Genomic DNA, 21583 nt, shown 5'->3' on the forward strand with positions numbered 1-21583 from the left:
CTTTTACCCCATATTGAGGTATGCTCTTACAGAGCCTGCCAGCCTCTTCAAATGTGGCAAATCACACGCTTCTACGAAATCCTCGCTTGGAGCTGTGACGCGTCAAAGTTTGTCTCAATGTTAAGTCTATGGGATTTTTCGGCTGCTTTTTTGCCCCTGGGGCAAGTACCGTACTCCGATCGCTTATAAAAGTCATAGCACACGTGTCCTCAATAGGCCGTTCGATTTGACACCTCATTCGTGGGTCTACGCCAAACGGTGCGGGACGAGTTAGGTGCCGAAGTTTTGTTAAGAGATATGAAAAATAAGAAAAATAAAAATAATAAAAATAATTAGATGGGTACATTTCCTGAAGAAAATGTGAGTGGTGCTTGTCGTGGCAAAACTCGTCAAACAGCATGCTATAACTTGAAAAGAACAAAAATTGTGGTCATAAATAAATCAAACCAGAAGTCTGTACGATTTTCTGGTGCAGAAATATGTGATTTGTTACTCGGTTGCTAGGGTAAGCCCAAGTGGTTGCTATGCAGTTACCAAGGTAATACAACACATGGCTCCTTTCCATCCTGAGTGAAATAAGTCAACCCGGAAGTCTGTAGTGTTTTCTGGTGCAGAGATATGTGATTTCTTACTCGGTTGCTAGGGTAACCCCATCTGGTTGCTAGGCAGTTACCATAGTGATACTAATCAAGTGTCCTTGCCATCCTGATTGAAATAAATCAACCCAGAAGTCTCTCTGATTTTCTGGTGCAGAGATATAGTTACTGCTAAACGGTTGCTAGGGTACTCTGTTTAGTTGCTAGGGAGTGGCTTGGCAGCTGCCAATCATGAATCTCCAAAGGCTGCTTGTCAGTATGAATGATATAAACCAACTCCCATGCCTCTGTGACATTCAGAATGGAAGATATCCCTCTATGGATTTTGGTTGTTAAGGTGCTCGACAATGGTTGCTAGGGAGGGGCTAGGAAGTGTTGATTTGATGCATGATTGGCTGTTTGCTGTCCCGAGTCAAACGAGACCACCCTTGTGTTTCTATGACACTTCTATCCGGAGATATCCCTTTGATCTGTTTCAATAGAAGTCTATGGGACTTGTTGCTAAGGTGCTCTTAATGGTTGCTAGGGCGTGGCTTGATAGCTTCACAATGATCCTGAGAGACTGATTGGTCGTCTGAGTAAAATGAGCCCACCCCCTCGTCTGTATGACACTGTGATCCAGAGCTATGTTCAATACAAATCCCTATGCCTTTTGATTTCATGGGCCGTCCTACACCATTATAAGTCAATTGGGGCATTTTTGGGCAGCTCCTGCCCCCCAGGGGTGCAACTTTTACCCCATATTGAGGTATGCTCTTACAGAGGCTGCCAGCCTCTTCAAATGTGGCAAATGACACGTTTCTACGAAATCCTCGCTTGGAGCTGTGACGCGTCAAAGTTTGTCTCAATGTTAAGTCTATGGGATTTTTCGGCTGCTTTTTTGCCCCTGGGGCAAATACCGGACCCCCGATCGCTTATAAAAGTCATAGCACACGTGTCCTCAATAGGCCGTTTGATTTGACACCTCATTCGTGGGTCTACGCCAAACGGTGCGGGACGAGTTAGGTGCCGAAGTTTTGTTAAGAGATATAAAAAATAAGAAAAATAAAAATAACTAGATAGGTACATTTCCTGAAGAAAATGTGAGTGGTGCTTGCCGTGGCAAAACTCGTGAAATAGCCTGCTTGAAAAGAACAGAAATTGTGGTCATAAATAAATCAACCCAGAAGTCTGTATAATTTTCTGGTGCAGAAATATGTGATTTGTTACTAGGTTGCTAGGGTAAGCCCATGTGGTTGCTATGCAGTTAGCAAGGTAATACAATACATGGCTCCTTTCCATCCTGAGTGAAATAATTCAACCCAAAAATCTGTACTGTTTTCTGGTGCAGAGATATGTGATTTGTTACTCGGTTGCTAGGGTAACCCCATGTGGTTGCTAGGCAGTTACCATAGTGATACTTATCAAGTCTCCTTGCTATCCAGAGTAAAATCAGTCAACCAGGAAGTCTCTACGATGTTGTGATCCAGAGATATGTGATTTGTTATTTGGTTGCTAGGGTAACCCCTCCTTGTTGCTAGGCAGTTACCATAGTGATACTTATCAAGTCTCCTTGCCATCCTGAGTGAAATAAACCAACCCAGAAGTCTCTACGCTTTTCTGATGCAGAGATATGTGATTTGTTACTCGGTTGCTAGGGTAAGCCCATCTGGTTGCTAGGCAGTTACCATAGTGATACTAATCAAGTGTCCTTGCCATCCTGATTGAAATAAGTCAACCCGAAGTCTCTACGTTTTCTGATGCAGAGATATGTGATTTGTTACTCGGTTGCTAGGGTAACCCCATCTGGTTGCTAGGCAGTTACCACAGTGATACTAATCAAGTGTCCTTGCCATCCTGATTGAAATAAGTCAACCCGGAAGTCTCTATGTTTTTCTGATGCAGAGATATGTGATTTGTTACTCGGTTGCTAGGGTAACCCCATCTGGTTGCTAGGCAGTTACCATAGTGATACTAATCAAGTCTCCTTGCCATCCTGATTGAAATAAGTCAACCCGGAAGTCTCTACGCTTTTCTGATGCAGAGATATGTGATTTGTTACTCGGTTGCTAGGGTAACCCCATCTGGTTGCTAGGCAGTTACCATAGTGATACTAATGAAGTCTCCTTGCCATCCTGATTGAAATAAGTCAACCCGAAGTCTCTACGCTTTTCTGATGCAGAGATATGTGATTTGTTACTCGGTTGCTAGGGTAACCCCATCTGGTTGCTAGGCAGTTACCATAGTGATACTAATCAAGTCTCCTTGCCATCCTGATTGAAATAAATCAACCCGAAGTCTGTACTCTTTTCTGGTGCCGAGATATGTGATTTGTTTCTCGGTTGCTAGGGTAACCCCATCTGGTTGCTAGGCAGTTACCATAGTGATAGTAATCAAGTGTCCTTGCCATCCTGATTGAAATAAATCAACCCGGAAGTCTGTACTCTTTTCTGGTGCCGAGATATGTGATTTGTTTCTCGGTTGCTAGGGTAACCCCATCTGGTTGCTAGGCAGTTAACATAGTGATACTTATCAAGTCTCCTTGCCATCCTGATTGAAATAAGTCAACCCGGAAGTCTCTATGTTTTTGTGATGCAGAGATATGTGATTTGTTACTCGGTTGCTAGGGTAAGCCCATCTGGTTGCTAGGCAGATACCATAGTGATACTAATCAAGTGTCCTTGCCATCCTGATTGAAATAAGTCAACCCGGAAGTCTCTACGTTTTTCTGATGCAGAGATATGTGATTTGTTACTCGGTTGCTAGGGTAAGCTCATCTGGTTGCTAGGCAGTTACCATAGTGATACTAATGAAGTGTCCTTGCCATCCTGATTGAAATAAGTCAACCCGAAGTCTCTATGTTTTTGTGATGCAGAGATATGTGATTTGTTACTCGGTTGCTAGGGTAAGCCCATCTGGTTGCTAGGCAGTTACCATAGTGATACTAATCAAGTCTCCTTGCCATCCTGATTGAAATAAATCAACCCAGAAGTCTCTCTGATTTTGTGGTGCAGAGATATAGTTACTGCTAAACGGTTGCTAGGGTACTCTGTTTAGTTGCTAGGGAGTGGCTTGGCAGCTGCCAATCATGAATCTCCAAAGGCTGCTTGTCAGTATGAATGATATAAACCAACTCCCATGCCTCTGTGACATTCAGAATGGAAGATATCCCTCTATGGATTTTGGTTGTTAAGGTGCTCGACAATGGTTGCTAGGGAGGGGCTAGGAAGTGTTGATTTGATGCATGATTGGCTGTTTGCTGTCCCGAGTCAAACGAGACCACCCTTGTGTTTCTATGACACTTCTATCCGGAGATATCCCTTTGATCTGTTTCAATAGAAGTCTATGGGACTTGTTGCTAAGGTGCTCTTAATGGTTGCTAGGGCGTGGCTTGATAGCTTCACAATGATCCTGAGAGACTGATTGGTCGTCTGAGTAAAATGAGCCCACCCCCTGGTCTCTATGACACTGTGATCCAGAGCTATGTTCAATACAAATCCCTATGCCTTTTCATTTCATGGGCCGTCCTACACCATTATAAGTCAATTGGGGCATTTTTGGGCAGCTCCTGCCCCCAGGGGTGCAACTTTTACCCCATATTGAGGTATGCTCTTACAGAGCCTGCCAGCCTCTTCAAATGTGGCAAATCACACGTTTCTGTGAAATCCTCGCTCGGAGCTGTGACGCCTCAAAGTTTGTCACAATGTTAAGTCTATGGGATTTTTCGCCGCTTTTTGCCCCTGGGGCAAATACCGCACTCCGATCGCTTATAAAAGTCATAGCACACGTGTCCTCAATAGGCCGCTCGATTTGACACCTCATTTGTGGGTCTACGCCAAACGGTGCGGGACGAGTTAGGTGCCGAAGTTTTGTACGGAGATAGAATAATAATAAAAAGAAGAAAAATAAAAATAAGTATGTGAGATTACAATAGTGATGCTTTGCAAGCACCACTAATAACTAGATAGGTACATTTCCTGAAGAAAATGTGAGTGGTGCTTGCCGTGGCAAAACTTGTCAAACAGCATGTTGTAACTGGAAAAGATAAAAAATTATGGTCATAAATAAATCAGCCCAGAAGTCTGTACGATTTTCTGGTGCAGAAATATGTGATTTTTTACTCGGTTGCTAGGGTAAGCCCATGTGGTTGCTATGCAGTTACCAAGGTAATACAATACATGGCTCCTTTCCATCCTGAGTGAAATAAGTCAACCCGGAAGTCTGTAGTGTTTTCTGGTGCAGAGATATGTGATTTGTTACTCGGTTGCTAGGGTAACCCCATCTGGTTGCTAGGCAGTTACCATATTGATACTAATGAAGTGTTCTTGCCATCCTGGTTGAAATAAATCAACCCGAAGTCTGTACTCTTTTCTGGTGCCGAGATATGTGATTTGTTTCTCGGTTGCTAGGGTAACCCCATCTGGTTGCTAGGCAGTTACCATAGTGATAGTAATCAAGTGTCCTTGCGATCCTGAGTGAAATAAATCAACCCGAAGTCTGTACTCTTTTCTGGTGCCGAGATATGTGATTTGTTTCTCGGTTGCTAGGGTAACCCCATCTGGTTGCTAGGCAGTTACCATAGTGATAGTAATCAAGTGTCCTTGCGATCCTGAGTGAAATAAATCAACCCGGAAGTCAGTACTATTTTGTGGTGCAGAGATATGTGATTTGTTACTCGGTTGCTAGGGTAACCCCATCTGGTTGCTAGGCAGTTACCATAGTGATAGTAATCAAGTGTCCTTGCCATCCTGATTGAAATAAGTCAACCCAGAAGTATCTACGCTTTTCTGATGCAGAGATATGTGATTTGTTACTCGGTTGCTAGGGTAACCCCATGTGGTTGCTAGGCAGTAACCATATTGATACTAATGAAGTGTCCTTGCCATCCTGGTTGAAATAAATCAACCTGGAAGTCTGTACTCTTTTCTGGTGCCGAGATATGTGATTTGTTTCTCGGTTGCTAGGGTAACCCCATCTGGTTGCTAGGCAGTTACCATAGTGATAGTAATGAAGTGTCCTTGCCATCCTGAGTGAAATAAATCAACCCGAAGTCAGTACTATTTTCTGGTGCAGAGATATGTGATTTGTTACTCGGTTGCTAGGGTAACCCCATCTGGTTGCTAGGCAGTAATCATAGTGATACTAATCAAGTGTCCTTGCCATCCTGATTGAAATAAGTCAACCCGAAGTCTGTACGCTTTTCTGATGCAGAGATATGTGATTTGTTACTCGGTTGCTAGGGTAAGCTCATGTGGTTGCTAGGCAGTTACCATAGTGATACTAATGAAGTGTCCTTGCCATCCTGATTGAAATAAGTCAACCCGGAAGTCTCTACGCTTTTCTGATGCAGAGATATGTGATTTGTTACTCGGTTGCTAGGGTAACCCCATCTGGTTGCTAGGAAGTTAACATAGTGATACTTATCAAGTGTCCTTGCCATCCTGATTGAAATAAGTCAACCCGAAGTCTCTATGTTTTTGTGATGCAGAGATATGTGATTTGTTACTCGGTTGCTAGGGTAAGCCCATCTGGTTGCTAGGCAGTTACCATAGTGATACTAATGAAGTGTCCTTGCCATCCTGATTGAAATAAGTCAACCCGGAAGTCTCTACGTTTTTCTGATGCAGAGATATGTGATTTGTTACTCGGTTGCTAGGGTAACCCCATCTGGTTGCTAGGCAGTTAACATAGTGATACTTATCAAGTCTCCTTGCCATCCTGATTGAAATAAATCAACCCAGAAGTCTCTCTGATTTTCTGGTGCAGAGATATAGTTACTGCTAAACGGTTGCTAGGGTACTCTGTGTAGTTGCTAGGGAGTGGCTTGGCAGCTGCCAATCATGAATCTCCAAAGGCTGCTTGTCAGTATGAATGATATAAACCAACTCCCATGCCTCTGTGACATTCAGAATGGAAGATATCCCTCTATGGATTTTGGTTGTTAAGGTGCTCGACAATGGTTGCTAGGGAGGGGCTAGGAAGTGTTGAAGTGATGCATGATTGGCTGTTTGCTGTCCCGAGTCAAACGAGACCACCCTTGTGTTTCTATGACACTTCTATCCGGAGATATCCCTTTGATCTTTTTCAATAGAAGTCTATGGGACTTGTTGCTAAGGTGCTCTTAATGGTTGCTAGGGCGTGGCTTGATAGCTTCACAATGATCCAGAGAGACTGATTGGTTGTCTGAGTAAAATGAGCCCACCCCTCATCTCTATGACACTGTGATCCAGAGCTATGTTCAATACAAATCCCTATGCCTTTTCATTTCATGGGCCGTCCTACACCATTATAAGTCAATTGGGGCATTTTTGGGCAGCTCCTGCCCCCAGGGGTGCAACTTTTACCCCATATTGAGGTATGCTCTTACAGAGCCTGCCAGCCTCTTCAAATGTGGCAAATCACACGTTTCTACGAAATCCTCGCTTGGAGCTGTGACGCGTCAAAGTTTGTCTCAATGTTAAGTCTATGGGATTTTTCGGCCGCTTTTTTGCCCCTGGGGCAAATACCGTACCCCCGATCGCTTATAAAAGTCATAGCACATGTGTCCTCAATAGGCCGTTCGATTTGACACCTCATTCGTGGGTGTACGCCAAACGGTGCGGGACGAGTTAGGTGCCGAAGTTTTGTTAAGAGATATAAAAATAAAAATAAAAATAAAAATAAAAATAAAAAGTATAACTAGATGGGTACATTTCCTGAAGAAAATGTGAGTGGTGATTGCCGTGGCAAAACTCGTCAAACAGCATGTTGTAACTGGAAAAGAAAAAAATTATGGTCATAAATAAATCAGCCCAGAAGTCTGTACGATTTTCTGGTGCAGAAATATGTGATTTTTTACTCGGTTGCTAGGGTAAGCCCATGTGGTTGCTATGCAGTTACCAAGGTAATACAATACATGGCTCCTTTCCATCCTGAGTGAAATAAGTCAACCCGGAAGTCTGTAGTGTTTTCTGGTGCAGAGATATGTGATTTGTTACTCGGTTGCTAGGGTAACCCCATCTGGTTGCTAGGCAGTTACCATATTGATACTAATGAAGTGTCCTTGCCATCCTGGTTGAAATAAATCAACCCAGAAGTCTGTACTGTTTTCTGGTGCCGAGATATGTGATTTGTTTCTCGGTTGCTAGGGTAACCCCATCTGGTTGCTAGGCAGTTACCATAGTGATAGTAATCAAGTGTCCTTGCGATGCTGAGTGAAATAAATCAACCCGGAAGTCTGTACTCTTTTCTGGTGCCGAGATATGTGATTTGTTTCTCGGTTGCTAGGGTAACCCCATCTGGTTGCTAGGCAGTTACCATAGTGATAGTAATCAAGTGTCCTTGCGATCCTGAGTGAAATAAATCAACCCGAAGTCAGTACTATTTTGTGGTGCAGAGATATGTGATTTGTTACTCGGTTGCTAGGGTAACCCCATCTGGTTGCTAGGCAGTTACCATAGTGATAGTAATCAAGTGTCCTTGCGATGCTGAGTGAAATAAATCAACCCGAAGTCTGTACTCTTTTCTGGTGCCGAGATATGTGATTTGTTTCTCGGTTGCTAGGGTAACCCCATCTGGTTGCTAGGCAGTTACCATAGTGATAGTAATCAAGTGTCCTTGCCATCCTGATTGAAATAAATCAACCCGGAAGTCTGTACTCTTTTCTGGTGCCGAGATATGTGATTTGTTTCTCGGTTGCTAGGGTAACCCCATCTGGTTGCTAGGCAGTTAACATAGTGATAGTAATCAAGTGTCCTTGCCATCCTGATTGAAATAAATCAACCCGAAGTCTGTACTCTTTTCTGGTGCCGAGATATGTGATTTGTTTCTCGGTTGCTAGGGTAACCCCATCTGGTTGCTAGGCAGTTACCATAGTGATAGTAATCAAGTGTCCTTGCCATCCTGATTGAAATAAATCAACCCGGAAGTCTGTACTCTTTTCTGGTGCCGAGATATGTGATTTGTTTCTCGGTTGCTAGGGTAACCCCATCTGGTTGCTAGGCAGTTAACATAGTGATACTTATCAAGTCTCCTTGCCATCCTGATTGAAATAAGTCAACCCGGAAGTCTCTATGTTTTTGTGATGCAGAGATATGTGATTTGTTACTCGGTTGCTAGGGTAAGGCCATCTGGTTGCTAGGCAGATACCATAGTGATACTAATGAAGTGTCCTTGCCATCCTGATTGAAATAAGTCAACCCGGAAGTCTCTACGTTTTTCTGATGCAGAGATATGTGATTTGTTACTCGGTTGCTAGGGTAAGCTCATGTGGTTGCTAGGCAGTTACCATAGTGATACTAATGAAGTGTCCTTGCCATCCTGATTGAAATAAGTCAACCCGGAAGTCTCTATGTTTTTGTGATGCAGAGATATGTGATTTGTTACTCGGTTGCTAGGGTAAGCCCATCTGGTTGCTAGGCAGTTACCATAGTGATACTAATGAAGTGTCCTTTCCATCCTGATTGAAATAAGTCAACCCGAAGTCTCTACGTTTTTCTGATGCAGAGATATGTGATTTGTTACTCGGTTGCTAGGGTAACCCCATCTGGTTGCTAGGCAGTTACCATAGTGATACTAATCAAGTCTCCTTGCCATCCTGATTGAAATAAATCAACCCAGAAGTCTCTCTGATTTTGTGGTGCAGAGATATAGTTACTGCTAAACGGTTGCTAGGGTACTCTGTTTAGTTGCTAGGGAGTGGCTTGGCAGCTGCCAATCATGAATCTCCAAAGGCTGCTTGTCAGTATGAATGATATAAACCAACTCCCATGCCTCTGTGACATTCAGAATGGAAGATATCCCTCTATGGATTTTGGTTGTTAAGGTGCTCGACAATGGTTGCTAGGGAGGGGCTAGGAAGTGTTGATTTGATGCATGATTGGCTGTTTGCTGTCCCGAGTCAAACGAGACCACCCTTGTGTTTCTATGACACTTCTATCCGGAGATATCCCTTTGATCTGTTTCAATAGAAGTCTATGGGACTTGTTGCTAAGGTGCTCTTAATGGTTGCTAGGGCGTGGCTTGATAGCTTCACAATGATCCTGAGAGACTGATTGGTCGTCTGAGTAAAATGAGCCCACCCCCTGGTCTCTATGACACTGTGATCCAGAGCTATGTTCAATACAAATCCCTATGCCTTTTCATTTCATGGGCCGTCCTACACCATTATAAGTCAATTGGGGCATTTTTGGGCAGCTCCTGCCCCCCAGGGGTGCAACTTTTACCCCATATTGAGGTATGCTCTTACAGAGCCTGCCAGCCTCTTCAAATGTGGCAAATCACACGTTTCTGTGAAATCCTCGCTCGGAGCTGTGACGCCTCAAAGTTTGTCACAATGTTAAGTCTATGGGATTTTTCGGCCGCTTTTTTGCCCCTGGGGCAAATACCGTACCCCCGATCGCTTATAAAAGTCATAGCACACGTGTCCTCAATAGGCCGTTCGATTTGACACCTCATTTGTGGGTCTACGCCAAACGGTGCGGGACGAGTTAGGTGCCGAAGTTTTGTACGGAGATAGAATAATAATAAAAAGAAGAAAAATAAAAATAAGTATGTGAGATTACAATAGTGATGCTTTGCAAGCACCACTAATAATAAGTATGTGAGATTACAATAGTGATGCTTTGCAAGCACCACTAATAAGTATGTGAGATTACAATAGTGATGCTTTGCAAGCACCACTAATAAGTATGTGAGATTACAATAGTGATGCTTTGCAAGCACCACTAAATAGTCCGAATATTTGGATTGTTACATTAAATGCATTGTAAAAGGCGATATTTAGCATTACTGCTTTGTGACACATATTCAGTGTTAGTACAACCATAGCAACGTTGAATGTGCTTTTCGTACGCTATAAGAATACGCCTATTATTGTGAGGCCAATGACAGGTGTTTTATTTCAAGAAAATATACACAAACATAAGTCAGAAAATTATGGGGTTTCTCTCTTTTTTTTCTTCTTTTTTCTCTCGAACAAAACCTGTAACCAATCAAATCGCGTTTTCATTCTGTTTCCAAGTAGGATGGCTCAGATCAGCCAATCATCGTCGAGCTTTGCGTTGTAGTCAGGCAGACATAACACAGTCATCCAATCACAAAATAAGCCGAAAGGGGATTTTTGCTCTATATTTGTCTCAGGTAGTTTCTTATTCGTTTTTAAAATTAACGGTACAATTATTTTGTATTTAGATGGCATGTGGCACTAGGTAAACATTATACATTTAATATGGATATAGTTTATGAAACGGTTTCGATATGTTAATGTAATAATCGAAGGTTTTTGAGGCGCACAAGTGAGGCTAGCTAGTTGTTAAGCAGCTGTCATTGCTAATGCTATTCACGTTAGATAGCTCGTGCATATATATTATAGTATTAGTAAGATATGTTTACAGATTATGTCGCTAAATTATTAGATATAGTTGTAAAATAACACTTAATTTTGTCTGTTCGTTTAATCGATGTCTATTGGCCTGTTTGGGCTCGTGTTAGCATATTAGCTGCTAAGTCATGTTCGATTTACCAGGCTGCAATGAGCTAAAGGCACATTGCTGGTGATCAATGAACAGCTTCTTAAGAATTTGGATAACTTTTGAACAAAATTTGCTTTTATTAATAATAATCTATTAAGTTCATGTAGCGGCTGGTTGGTTAATAACACACCCACAAATTGGTCCACATGGGTGTAGATCTCAAGATCTCAGAAATACTGGTCATGTATCAGATAAATCACGCATTAAACAGGCTATAATAATCTTATATTCATGATCGCCATCAATTGAGCGCATGTGTGCCGAATATGAGGATATGTCTAGAGTAGGGAATGAAAAAAAAATCCCTGCAGTATTTGGGCATGGTCGCTATCCGATTGACCTGACAACAGTTTCATGAGTGGCTGTATTTTCAAAATGTGAAAAATATCTTGTGCGTTTTGAAGTGGCCAATTTAGGCGCTTGCGTGGTATAATTTCGTTTGTATTGTTGTTGGAAAGATGATGAAATTTCAGCTGCGTATGAGTAAATATGGCCTAAAATGTTAGTGAGATTGATTACCATTCACTGTCATATGACAAATTGTAAGATTGCCTGTGACTAGGTGTTAATATCATTTTTTAATATGCATTCTTGCCACATATTTTGTCATTTTTATGTTCTCATTAAATAATTCACAATTTTAAACAAAAAAGGGAGCTGTTTTAAAACTTAGTACGGAACTGATAGCTAAAATTAAGTTAGCTCTTATTGTATAATACAAGCCATGATAACTACATCTAGTTGACTTGAACAGTTTTTTGCTTGATGCAGTAAATCACATTACTCAAATAACAATTTCAAATTTTAGTTCAGGCAAAAAACTAGTGCAGATACATATACCATACTAAAATCTGTTTCATATCCTAGAGTCCAGGAGGGTCCTGAATGCAGTTTGCCAGTCCTGCATCATTGAGACATGGCAGAAGATCACTTAAAGGCAGATGCCTCTGCTGGGGAGGGGGAGACAGAGCCCAGCATGCTACTGCAGAAACTCAAAAACAACATTTCGTAAGAAATATTCATTTTTTTTTTTTTTACTATGCCATACCCCTCTTAATTCTTTATTTCCAGTAGAGGTGACACATCACACAATATACATTTTAACTTGAGAAAAAAAGTGTTTAGGGTAACACGGAATAAGAACTTTTAAAGATATTCCATTGTGCATAATGCATAACAGAAAATGCAGAGCATAAATTGTGAAGTCATAAAAGTTTAAACTTTTTCCACATTCTAAAGGTCTCTTTTTTTTCACAGTAAAAATGTGCAGGGCAAAGTGGACAAAATTTTGGTAAGTTTCTTAGAGGGTAAAACCATAATGATATTTCAGCTCTTTGAAATGATAAAATAAAGCCTATTTAAAAGGATAGTCCACCCAAAATATTCTCTCATTATCTATCAGATGTGTATGTCTTTATTTCTTTTATAGAACAAAAACAAAAGATTTTTGGAAGAATGCCTCAGCTCTTTAGGTCCATATAGTGCAAGTGAATGGTGATTAAAAACTTCAAAAAGCACATAAAGACAGCATAAAAGTAATCCATCAGACTCCATTGGTTTAATCCATGTCTTCTGAAGTGATCCAATTGATATTTGGTGAGAACAGATCAAATATAACTCCTTTTCACTGTACACATTTTCATTGCAGTGTCTTGGCAGAATCATGATTTGGAGCTTGATTAAACTTCCTAGGGCTTGAGGCACGCGCAGAGTGCTAGAAGGCGCTAGGATGTGTAATCTAGCTTGAAATCATGATCGCCAAGGAAACTGCAGATGTCATGATTTATAGTGAAAGGATTTTTTTTGGTCTGTTCTCAACCAAAACTTATTGGATCGCTTCAGAACACATGGATTAAACAACTGGAGGTTTATGGATTACATTTATGCTGCCTTTCTGTGCTTTTTTTTTTTTGCTTCAAAGTTTTGGTCAACATACACTTGCATTATGTATATGGACTTACAGAGCTGAGATATTCCTCTAAAAATCTTTGTTTGTGTACTGCACAAATCTGGGATGGCATGAGGGTTTTTCTTTTTGGGTAAACTATACCTTTAAGTTATACAAAAATAAAAAAAAACTTTTTAGTTAGCTATAGTATGAATGCTGTAACAGCTCTTTAATATCTTGCTCAAAGGCACAAAGTTGATTGTTGAACTTACTATACAGTATTTATATTAGCAGTCTAATAGAATCTTTCATGGTTATATTTAGTTATAACTGTGGTTATTGAATCTCATTATTGTGTTAAATCACACTGGTACCATCCTCTCTTATGATATAATATCTCACTTTCATAATGTGCTTGTCTGTGATATATCTCCTCAGGAAGATGTGCAGCGTTTCTCTGACAATGACAAACTCTACCTTTATCTACAATTACCCTCAGGTCCAAGTGCAGGAGAGAAGAGGTACTGTTCATAAAATCACATGCGCTCATGTACTTGGATCAGTGAATTTGCTATCAATTCTGAGTAGCAAATGAAAATGTTTGAGGTTGTTCGTTTTATCAAAATACTTACACTTGCAAATATAACAAGATTTTTTCTGCTTCCCTGTGTGCATCAGCGGTGACTCAAACTCAGTCAACACAGCAGACCAGCTTCACACCTGCAACTGGATTCGTAGCCACTTGGAAGAACATCCTGACACCTGCCTGCCTAAACAAGATGTTTACGAGACGTACCGGTGAGAATTGGGGTGCAAAACATCCACGCTAGTTGTCAAGGCTGATTTGCTTGTGCTAATAGCTACTATTGCTTACAGCCTGACTTGTTTTCAAGGGCTTTTAGGTGTCCATTATCTGTTACAGTTTTTCCTATATACGCTTGCAATCTTCTTCAAAATACAATACTTATACACCCTTTTATATCCAAACAGGAAGCACTGTGACAATTTACAACATCGGCCTCTAAGTGCAGCAAACTTTGGCAAAATCATCCGAGACATCTTCCCTAACATTAAAGCACGAAGACTGGGTGGAAGAGGACAGTCCAAATATCCTTTTGCCTCAGATTACTTTTATTTGGACAAAGACAAACATTTAACCCTAAAATAGTTTTAAAAACAATTAATGGCTTTAAAGTGGTGGCAGGTTTGGCACAATTTCATTAAAATGCCTATGCACAACATTAGAGGTGTTTAAAAGAGGAGATTGTAAAATGAGTTTCTACAATTCATGTGTCACACATTGTAGCAGGCAACACTCTTGATACATTGATATACAGTAATGATTTAGTCTGGAAGCGGTTTTACAATGTCTTAATGCTTTGTCAAATTAATGCAATGTTGTCCTATGTCTTTGTAAATTGATACTCATTTAAGTGAAAAGAGGATTGGTGTGAACTTGAGAAAGCACAATGCAGTGTGTAGTGCTCCTTGACATACTTGCCAGCACATACTGCTATAGTGGGATACGTAGAAAAACTGTGCTAAACATGCCGTTACTGCCCAACCTGGACCTAAAAAATGACCCGGTATGATTGTTTTCTCATTACTAACTTTTGCTCTTAATTGCCTCTACAACACTAAACCATTTTCTGGTATTCATTATAGATAATATGGGTTTTTAGTCTTCTGTCAGATGAAAAACAGACATGTTTGCTTATTTATTTGGTTAATTTGCCCACCTGCAGTCTGAATTGACTGAACTGGTGCAAACCTACAAGCAAGAGGTTACTGAAGCAGCTTGTGAGCTCATCTGTGACTGGGCTCAGAAGATCCTGAAGCGCTCATTTGACACAGTAGTGGAGATTGCACGCTTCCTCGTGCAGGAACATATTGTCAACCCACGCTGCAGCCAAGCCGAGCTCGTCACCTCAGCTGCTCTGGCAGGTACTTCAATCATTTCTAAGAGGGAAAAAATTTGTTCCTACAAGAAGTGAGAACATAAAGCTCATTTTATGGATCTTCCGGTTCTCATAGGTGGACCTTCCAAACCTCATAAGGTAATCAAAAAGATTACTGCAGCTTCCCGAGCAGGTGGAACAGAGGAAGATGGCAGCAGTTTGGAAAATAAGGTAATGTAGATCTGAAATCTATGCTTTCAAATTTTAAATAAGATATGCTATGCAGATATGAACCAAAAGATTGTCAATCATTATTAGACGGCTCTCTGAAATACTTGATTATGTTTGGTCAATTGCATTCTATGGTTAAATATTATTGTATAATTACCACTTAACTATAATTTCACTGTCCCAAGCAACCAATTTCCTACATATCACTCACAGTCTCTTCACACAGAATAAAATAATTTCAGCTTTTATTAATATTTAATTACCATTTAAAGAAATATTCCAGGATCAATACAAGTTAAGCTAAATCAATAATCTTGATTACCACAAACATTTTCTTTGACTTACTACACCTTTTCTTAAAAAAAAAAAAAAAGCAAAAATCTGGGCTAACAAATTACAATATAAGTGAATGGGGCCAATTTGTTTATGTTAAAATACTTTTTAGAAAGTATAGCCACAGTACATATACAGTATGCATGTTAACATGATTTTAGTGTGATTAAATAGTTTACTTACCTTTTCTGTGTAAAGTTAAAGCCATGACGATGTAATGTCTACAAACCGTAAACTGACCGTAACAAACCCTAAAATGACTGTTAAATTAAAAATATAAACAACTTTACAGCTCAAATAATACATTAATGTAAGTGCTTTTATAATATTATAAGCTTCAAATTTCCACATTTTTAAACCCTCCAAAAATGTGCCTCATTGATTTCCATTGTAAGTGCCTCTGTTACATCCATCTTTGCTTTTTTTTTTTTTTTTTAAGAAAAGAGGAGTCTAAATTCATTTTTGTGGTAATCAACATTATGCCACAAATGCTTTCGATTGAGCTTAACTTGTATTGACTCTTCTCTTAATTATGTTAATTCATGATGTAATAAGTGGCTAAATGTAGTCAGCCAGTCATTATATCAAAATAAACCACTTCAACCCCTCCACTTTCCGTTGGGTTCCTGATTAGAGGTAAATCAATATATCGGTTTTACCGATTAATCTGTGCTGATAGTTGGTTTTAGAACTATCGGTTATCGGTAAAAATCTGTCAATAGTTGCTGATAGTTTTTTCATAATTTGGTCATTTCAGAATAAGAGTCCCCAGTGTGTTTCAGGCTTGTTTATACTTAAAAGTCCTGCGTTATGTATCAAATCTTTATTTTTTCTAGTTATTTTTAAGATTTTGGTTGAACAAAAAACTGCATCTGGGATTTTATTCAGTTTGGACTGTTTGTCTTTGCCCGCCATAATAAAGGAAGAATAAAAATAAATTCTTACATTCTAAAAGTCATTTTGAAAAACTATTCGACAGTTCATCGGTTATCGGCCTTTCCTACCACCTTAGTTATCAGTAGCGGCTAAATCCACTATCAGTCAATCTCTAGTCTTGATCTTTCTCTATGGGTTTATTTTGTGTTTTAAAAACTGGCTGACTACATTTTTTCACACGTGTGTCACATATTAGAAGTAGTGAATACAATTGATGTTGTATTTTGGGGGGAAAAAATATTGTTTTGATGTTTTGGCAGCAGAAAGAGAAAGATGCTGTGGAACAGCCGACATCTAATAAGCAACAGGTTAGTGAAAAAACATCCAACAAGGTGGAGTCTGCTCGGGTAGAGGCCTTCATGAAGAAGTTGCCCCAGCTCCTTCCCAGGGGCTCTGTTCCGGAGAAAACCTCCCCACCATGTCTCACTCCTGCTGATTCAGGCAGCGTTCAAGTCACTTTGCCCATCACAGTTGCAACTATACCGTCTCAACCAGGTGGCCCTGTCCCCGTTATGATTCTGCCATCAGGCATGAGTCTTTCATACCCAGAACGTGACAAAACATCAGTCACGGTTGCGACTTCTGCTGCTCCGACACCGGTGGTCCAGAGAGCACGAGCACCCGCCCCTAAGAGGGGCCCTGATCCTTCCTCCTCAGTTTCAGCCTCTGGCTCTGCTGGTGTTGCTTTTAAACGCAAAAGAGGACGACCCAGAAAGCAAAGACCAGAAGATGCGGCAGCACAAGTTCTGTCAGCCCAAACCGCAATTCCAAATTCAGCTTTGCTTTCGAGAGGAGTAATCCAGAAGGCTTCGCCTTCCTGTACGCCAGCCACATCTTCACATATGGTGGAAATTTTGTTCCAGGACCAGCAAAGCCTGGTTCTTGGCCAAATTCCTGCTGTCCAGGAAGTGTCAGACGTTGAGCGTAGGGGTGTAGTGGTGCATTGTCAACCTGCACCAGAACCCGAGAAGCAACAATCTGTCTTGATACTACCAGGACCCAACCAACCCAGTTACGAGTTGAGTCGGGGTATGGTCATCCAGCGAGCGCCGCTATGTAGAGAGGGAAGACCTACTCTCCAAGAAGTGCCACAAACCGCCATCTCATACCTCCCTCCACCTACATTATTAGAAGACAGAGGAGAAGTCGAAATTACTCTGACTCCTGTGGAGCCACAGGTCGATTCCATGCTAAACTCAGCAGGTATCTCCAGCTCATTTGGCTCCTTGTCTGAAGAAACCCCGAAACCAGATGCCCCATAGCTGCAGCACATCAGCCATCCACAGAGACTTTGAAACACCATGATTAAGATGTGCATTGCCTTCCAGTGCGTTGCATACTAGTTTTAGGGTCAAACTGAGGTGTACCATTTTGGCTGAGTTTGATTGGGTATGTCTGCTTTCTGTAGGGTGTCTTGAGGCAATGAGCGAACAATGTGTTGTTATTGCAATGGCATTTTTGCTTTAACAAAACGCCTTCAAACAGCAACTACACGTTCATTTTTAATATTAACATTTAAAAGTTTTGCTGCAGTTACCTCATGTTGAAATTACCATGATTGGGAGATTACAACTGCAAGGTTCAACATGGCGATGTCATCCAAGATCCGAAACAGCTGCTGCCATTTTGGGTTTTACTTGACGTCACAATGGTCAGTTGGGAGAAATTGGAAGTTTCATAAAACTGTGAGTTTTCATTGTAATTACAGTACGAGTTTCACAACATGATGTGAATGCACCATTAATTCCTGAAGTTTCCAGGAGTGTTCTTTAAGAGATTATAATTGTACATCTAAGTGTCTTAAAACAAATAGACCTAGAAAAATGTATCACTTCGTTTCCAAGAAGGATGTACATTGGAGTGAATTTTAACACATTTCAATCAAATTGTAGTTGAAGATTAAATTGGCAGGGAAATGTACAGATATACTCACAAATAGAAGTCCAATCTGGTCTAGCTCAGTTTTGGTCTCTGATGTAAATGTAAAATGAAGGACATCTAAAAAAAGTAATTCATCATAGTTAGTTACCAAGGAACTGCTTACCATTCGTCAGTGCTGTCTGTCCCCATTTTCAGTGCCATAAGAGGGCAGTTTGTTTTCTATTGCTCTATCCGTCTTTGCATGTTTGTAAACGTGAATTGAGACATTTGAGAGTTTTTATTCTAGATGTTCAGATGACAAAGAGTGGTATTACGGGTTTGTAACTTCAGGGTTCTAAAAGCTTACAACCACCATAAGTCCCTCCCTCACCCAATGATTGGGTATTATTTACATGTTTTAACTTATTAATGTTGCAAATAACAGATATATATAACATTTCTAAATGACTACATTGAGTTGCTGTTGTGAAGGTCAAGAAAACACTCTCCTGGTTCAGATGGTGCAATGTGTATGTGCATAAAATGAAGATCTTGTCCCTTTAAAATATGCAAATGAGGGTTTGATTTCTGGATTATTCTCAAAACACACTGTATTTAGGTCTAACTAGTGGTACTCTTACAGCAACAACAACAACAAAATAGCACTTAACAGATGTTAAAAGTTTATCCGTAAGCTGGAAATATATCTTCATAGGTTAAACGTACCCGGAAATAAATTCAAATGTTTTATTTTCCAAGTGTATATCCATCACCACTATATTGCTACTTATAAAATATTACTAGTGGAGTGTGCACTGTCACCCTAAAACATGTTGAAAAAAAATATTAGCAGTTAATATACATTTCTGAAATTGGATTATATTATTATTTTAATTTCTATCTGGAATTTGTGCTAATTATTTATTTATTCACATTTTACTGAGCTTGAGCCTCAACAACCTCTAGTTGAGTTAGATTTGACAGTGTTTTAAAGAATATTTCTGCCTTTTTCATTTTGTAGCCTTAAAAATATTTTTTGTACTAGTATTTGTTACAGATACTTCACTTGATCTTAGCTAAAAGCCCATTGTTTACAGATTTGTTTTGTTTATTACAATTGTGTTATTCTAATGGCAGATTATACCCAAAACAGACTCGTGTATTATTCATGTATATGAATAAAATTCTTCCCAAAGAATTAAAAAATGCAAATGTGAAAAAATATTTTGTAGTAATAGTTTTAATTCTAATGATGTTTTAAACAGAGGAAATATAAATGCTTTTCTGCATATGGTTTGAGGTCTTGAAAGGCTATAAAATGAAGAAGAAAATACTTATTATGAAGAATTCAGCTCAACAGTTGGTAGGAAAAGCCTGTTTTCACCACGTCAAATAAAACAAAAAATCCAGCTCTTATTGGCACTATATTGAGATAAAGTGATTATTTTGACATGGGTCATTATTTTGAGATATCACACACTTTTTATTTTACATTGCGGTAATAGGCACTTAATTTACATAAAAAAATAAAGCCAATCCAATTATTTATAAAGAGGTTCTGAGTCAGATGTTGATATTTATTCAAATGTTGTAGTTATATGCGAGATGGCAGATGAGTAAGTTGGAGGATTTTACTATTGAGTAATGGTGCTTTAAAAAAGCAAAACGGGTTGAACTATCTAAGAAAATTATTGTGAATCACACTGCAGCGATTTCACCCAGTCAGCAGTTTGACTGCACTTACCGTTGGCTGCTTGATGGTGCTTATTCTGGGTAGAATCAGCAAGGTACTTATGGTCTCTGTACATTAGTAGCAGAACAACAGCCTGCTACTGTGCATCAAGTCTTGTGATGAGGATGTGCTGTATGTAGGAGACACAATATTTACAATCCCATAACTTTGTTGAATTGTAAAGAAACACGGCTGCTTAATTTGCTCAGTTGAAATCATATGAATCCCTTCTTATAATTAAAGGAGGTTTCATCTGGCACAGTGATATTGGCAGGGTGCTGTTGTTGTTTTTTCCTGTGTTTATTTTTTCCAGTGCACAGTTAACTTATGTTACAAATGGGTAACTTTTACAGTCTTTGCATTTGAATACTAATGTTGCATCTCACCCCTGATTTAAAATCACATTTTAAATTACATTAAAGTGATAAAATAATATAAGTGAATGGTAACTGAGGCTGTCAGTAAATCAATGGCAATTGTTTTTTTTTTTTTTGGGTTAACTATACCTTTAATAAACTAAAAAGATTTAATGATGTGATTTGTTTTAGAACATTTTGGTTTGCTATATCAGCCTTTTAATTGCAACATTTAAATGGCTGAGTGAACAAAATGCATAATAATTGAGGAGCAATGTGTGAATAATCGGATATGATGCAGCAAATTTATGTACAAGAAATTTTGAGCAAACTAATAATAATAATAATATATACACTTATGGATATAATATTCATAGCCTCATAGTTGTCCATCGATGAACACTGTTGTTTTTTGTTTTAAGTACAATGTTTCCGTACAACATGGTGCCTCATACAAACCACTGTGCTCTGAATATATCAATTTTCTTTGCATTTTTTATTGTGATGTAGCTCTGGAGCTCTTAAGTAGATTTTGTTTACTCTTTGGTAAAAGGCTCTAAAAACTGTTGTCCTCATAAACAAAGGAAAACCAAAATGACAATGATCCCACAAGTGCATCGAGGTGATGATCGTTTGTATTTACACACAAGTGATGGTAATTCTTATGTTTCATTGTGACAAAGCAACCAATTGCAGTCGTGTCTAGAACATTAACTTTTCACCGAGTCCTGTAGAATTGTTAACTGGCATACATTTTGCTTTTGAGTCGAGATAATAGTTTTATATCAACCCAGTGGAATTTGCATAAATGTTCATTTGTTGTGAGGGTCAATAATATGCCACACATTGATTCTGTCATTTTTACTATAATTTGTCTGATTTTGTAATCTGATTACAACCAAATTGTTTAGCCAGTCCATGCATGGTTTGTGTATTGAATACATTTTTAAAAAGTTGTTACAAAGGTCAGATATTGTATGTATGCCTGGCTGCATCTAGGAATTGTTTGAATTTGCGCAGTTTCTTTAAAAAAAATTCTGGTGTTTGTCTTGCACTTTAATTTTCTTAACATAAAGCACACGGGGGGGGATGAAATTCAGCACCTTGTATGTTATTTGTTTTTGTACTTAAAATCATAAAGTCTTCTTTTAGAAAAGCTTTTCTTATTTTGTATTTCATGTACTTTTTTTTTCATGATAAAACTGTAAAATTGGACATCTTCCATATAAAAACAATCTCTGACTGTGAGCACATTTTCATAAA

General features: G+C 39.4%; 1 protein-coding gene across 2 annotated transcripts; it reads left to right on the forward strand.

The window, feature by feature from the left end:
- The first annotated feature begins 10642 nt into the window (after positions 1-10642).
- LOC127620385 (DNA-binding protein RFX5-like) lies at positions 10643-21583 on the forward strand. 2 transcript variants are annotated; one of them, XM_052093605.1, is made up of 10 exons: positions 10643-10694; positions 11954-12094; positions 12344-12377; positions 13413-13495; positions 13653-13772; positions 13965-14081; positions 14482-14560; positions 14720-14918; positions 15009-15103; positions 16633-21583. In XM_052093605.1, exons 2-10 carry the CDS (start codon positions 12003-12005, stop codon positions 17632-17634), a joined length of 1821 nt encoding a protein of 606 aa, XP_051949565.1. In that variant the 5' UTR covers positions 10643-10694; positions 11954-12002; the 3' UTR covers positions 17635-21583. The 2 variants fall into 2 exon arrangements, with proteins under 2 accessions (XP_051949565.1, XP_051949566.1); XM_052093606.1 differs by having other exon boundaries at positions 16636-21583.

Source organism: Xyrauchen texanus, chromosome 26 (genome assembly GCF_025860055.1).
Source record: "Xyrauchen texanus isolate HMW12.3.18 chromosome 26, RBS_HiC_50CHRs, whole genome shotgun sequence".
Classification (NCBI taxonomy): domain Eukaryota; kingdom Metazoa; phylum Chordata; class Actinopteri; order Cypriniformes; family Catostomidae; genus Xyrauchen; species Xyrauchen texanus.

Excerpts from the sequence above, each read along its gene's own strand:
- LOC127620385 (XM_052093605.1), top strand. The coding sequence starts at position 12,003 with ATGGCAGAAGATCACTTAAAGGCAGATGCCTCTGCTGGGGAGGGGGAG. Across the intron at positions 12,095-12,343 it reads AAACTCAAAAACAACATTTC|TAAAAATGTGCAGGGCAAAG; the intron begins GTAAGAAATATT and ends TTTTTTTCACAG. Across the intron at positions 13,773-13,964 it reads GATGTTTACGAGACGTACCG|GAAGCACTGTGACAATTTAC; the intron begins GTGAGAATTGGG and ends ATATCCAAACAG.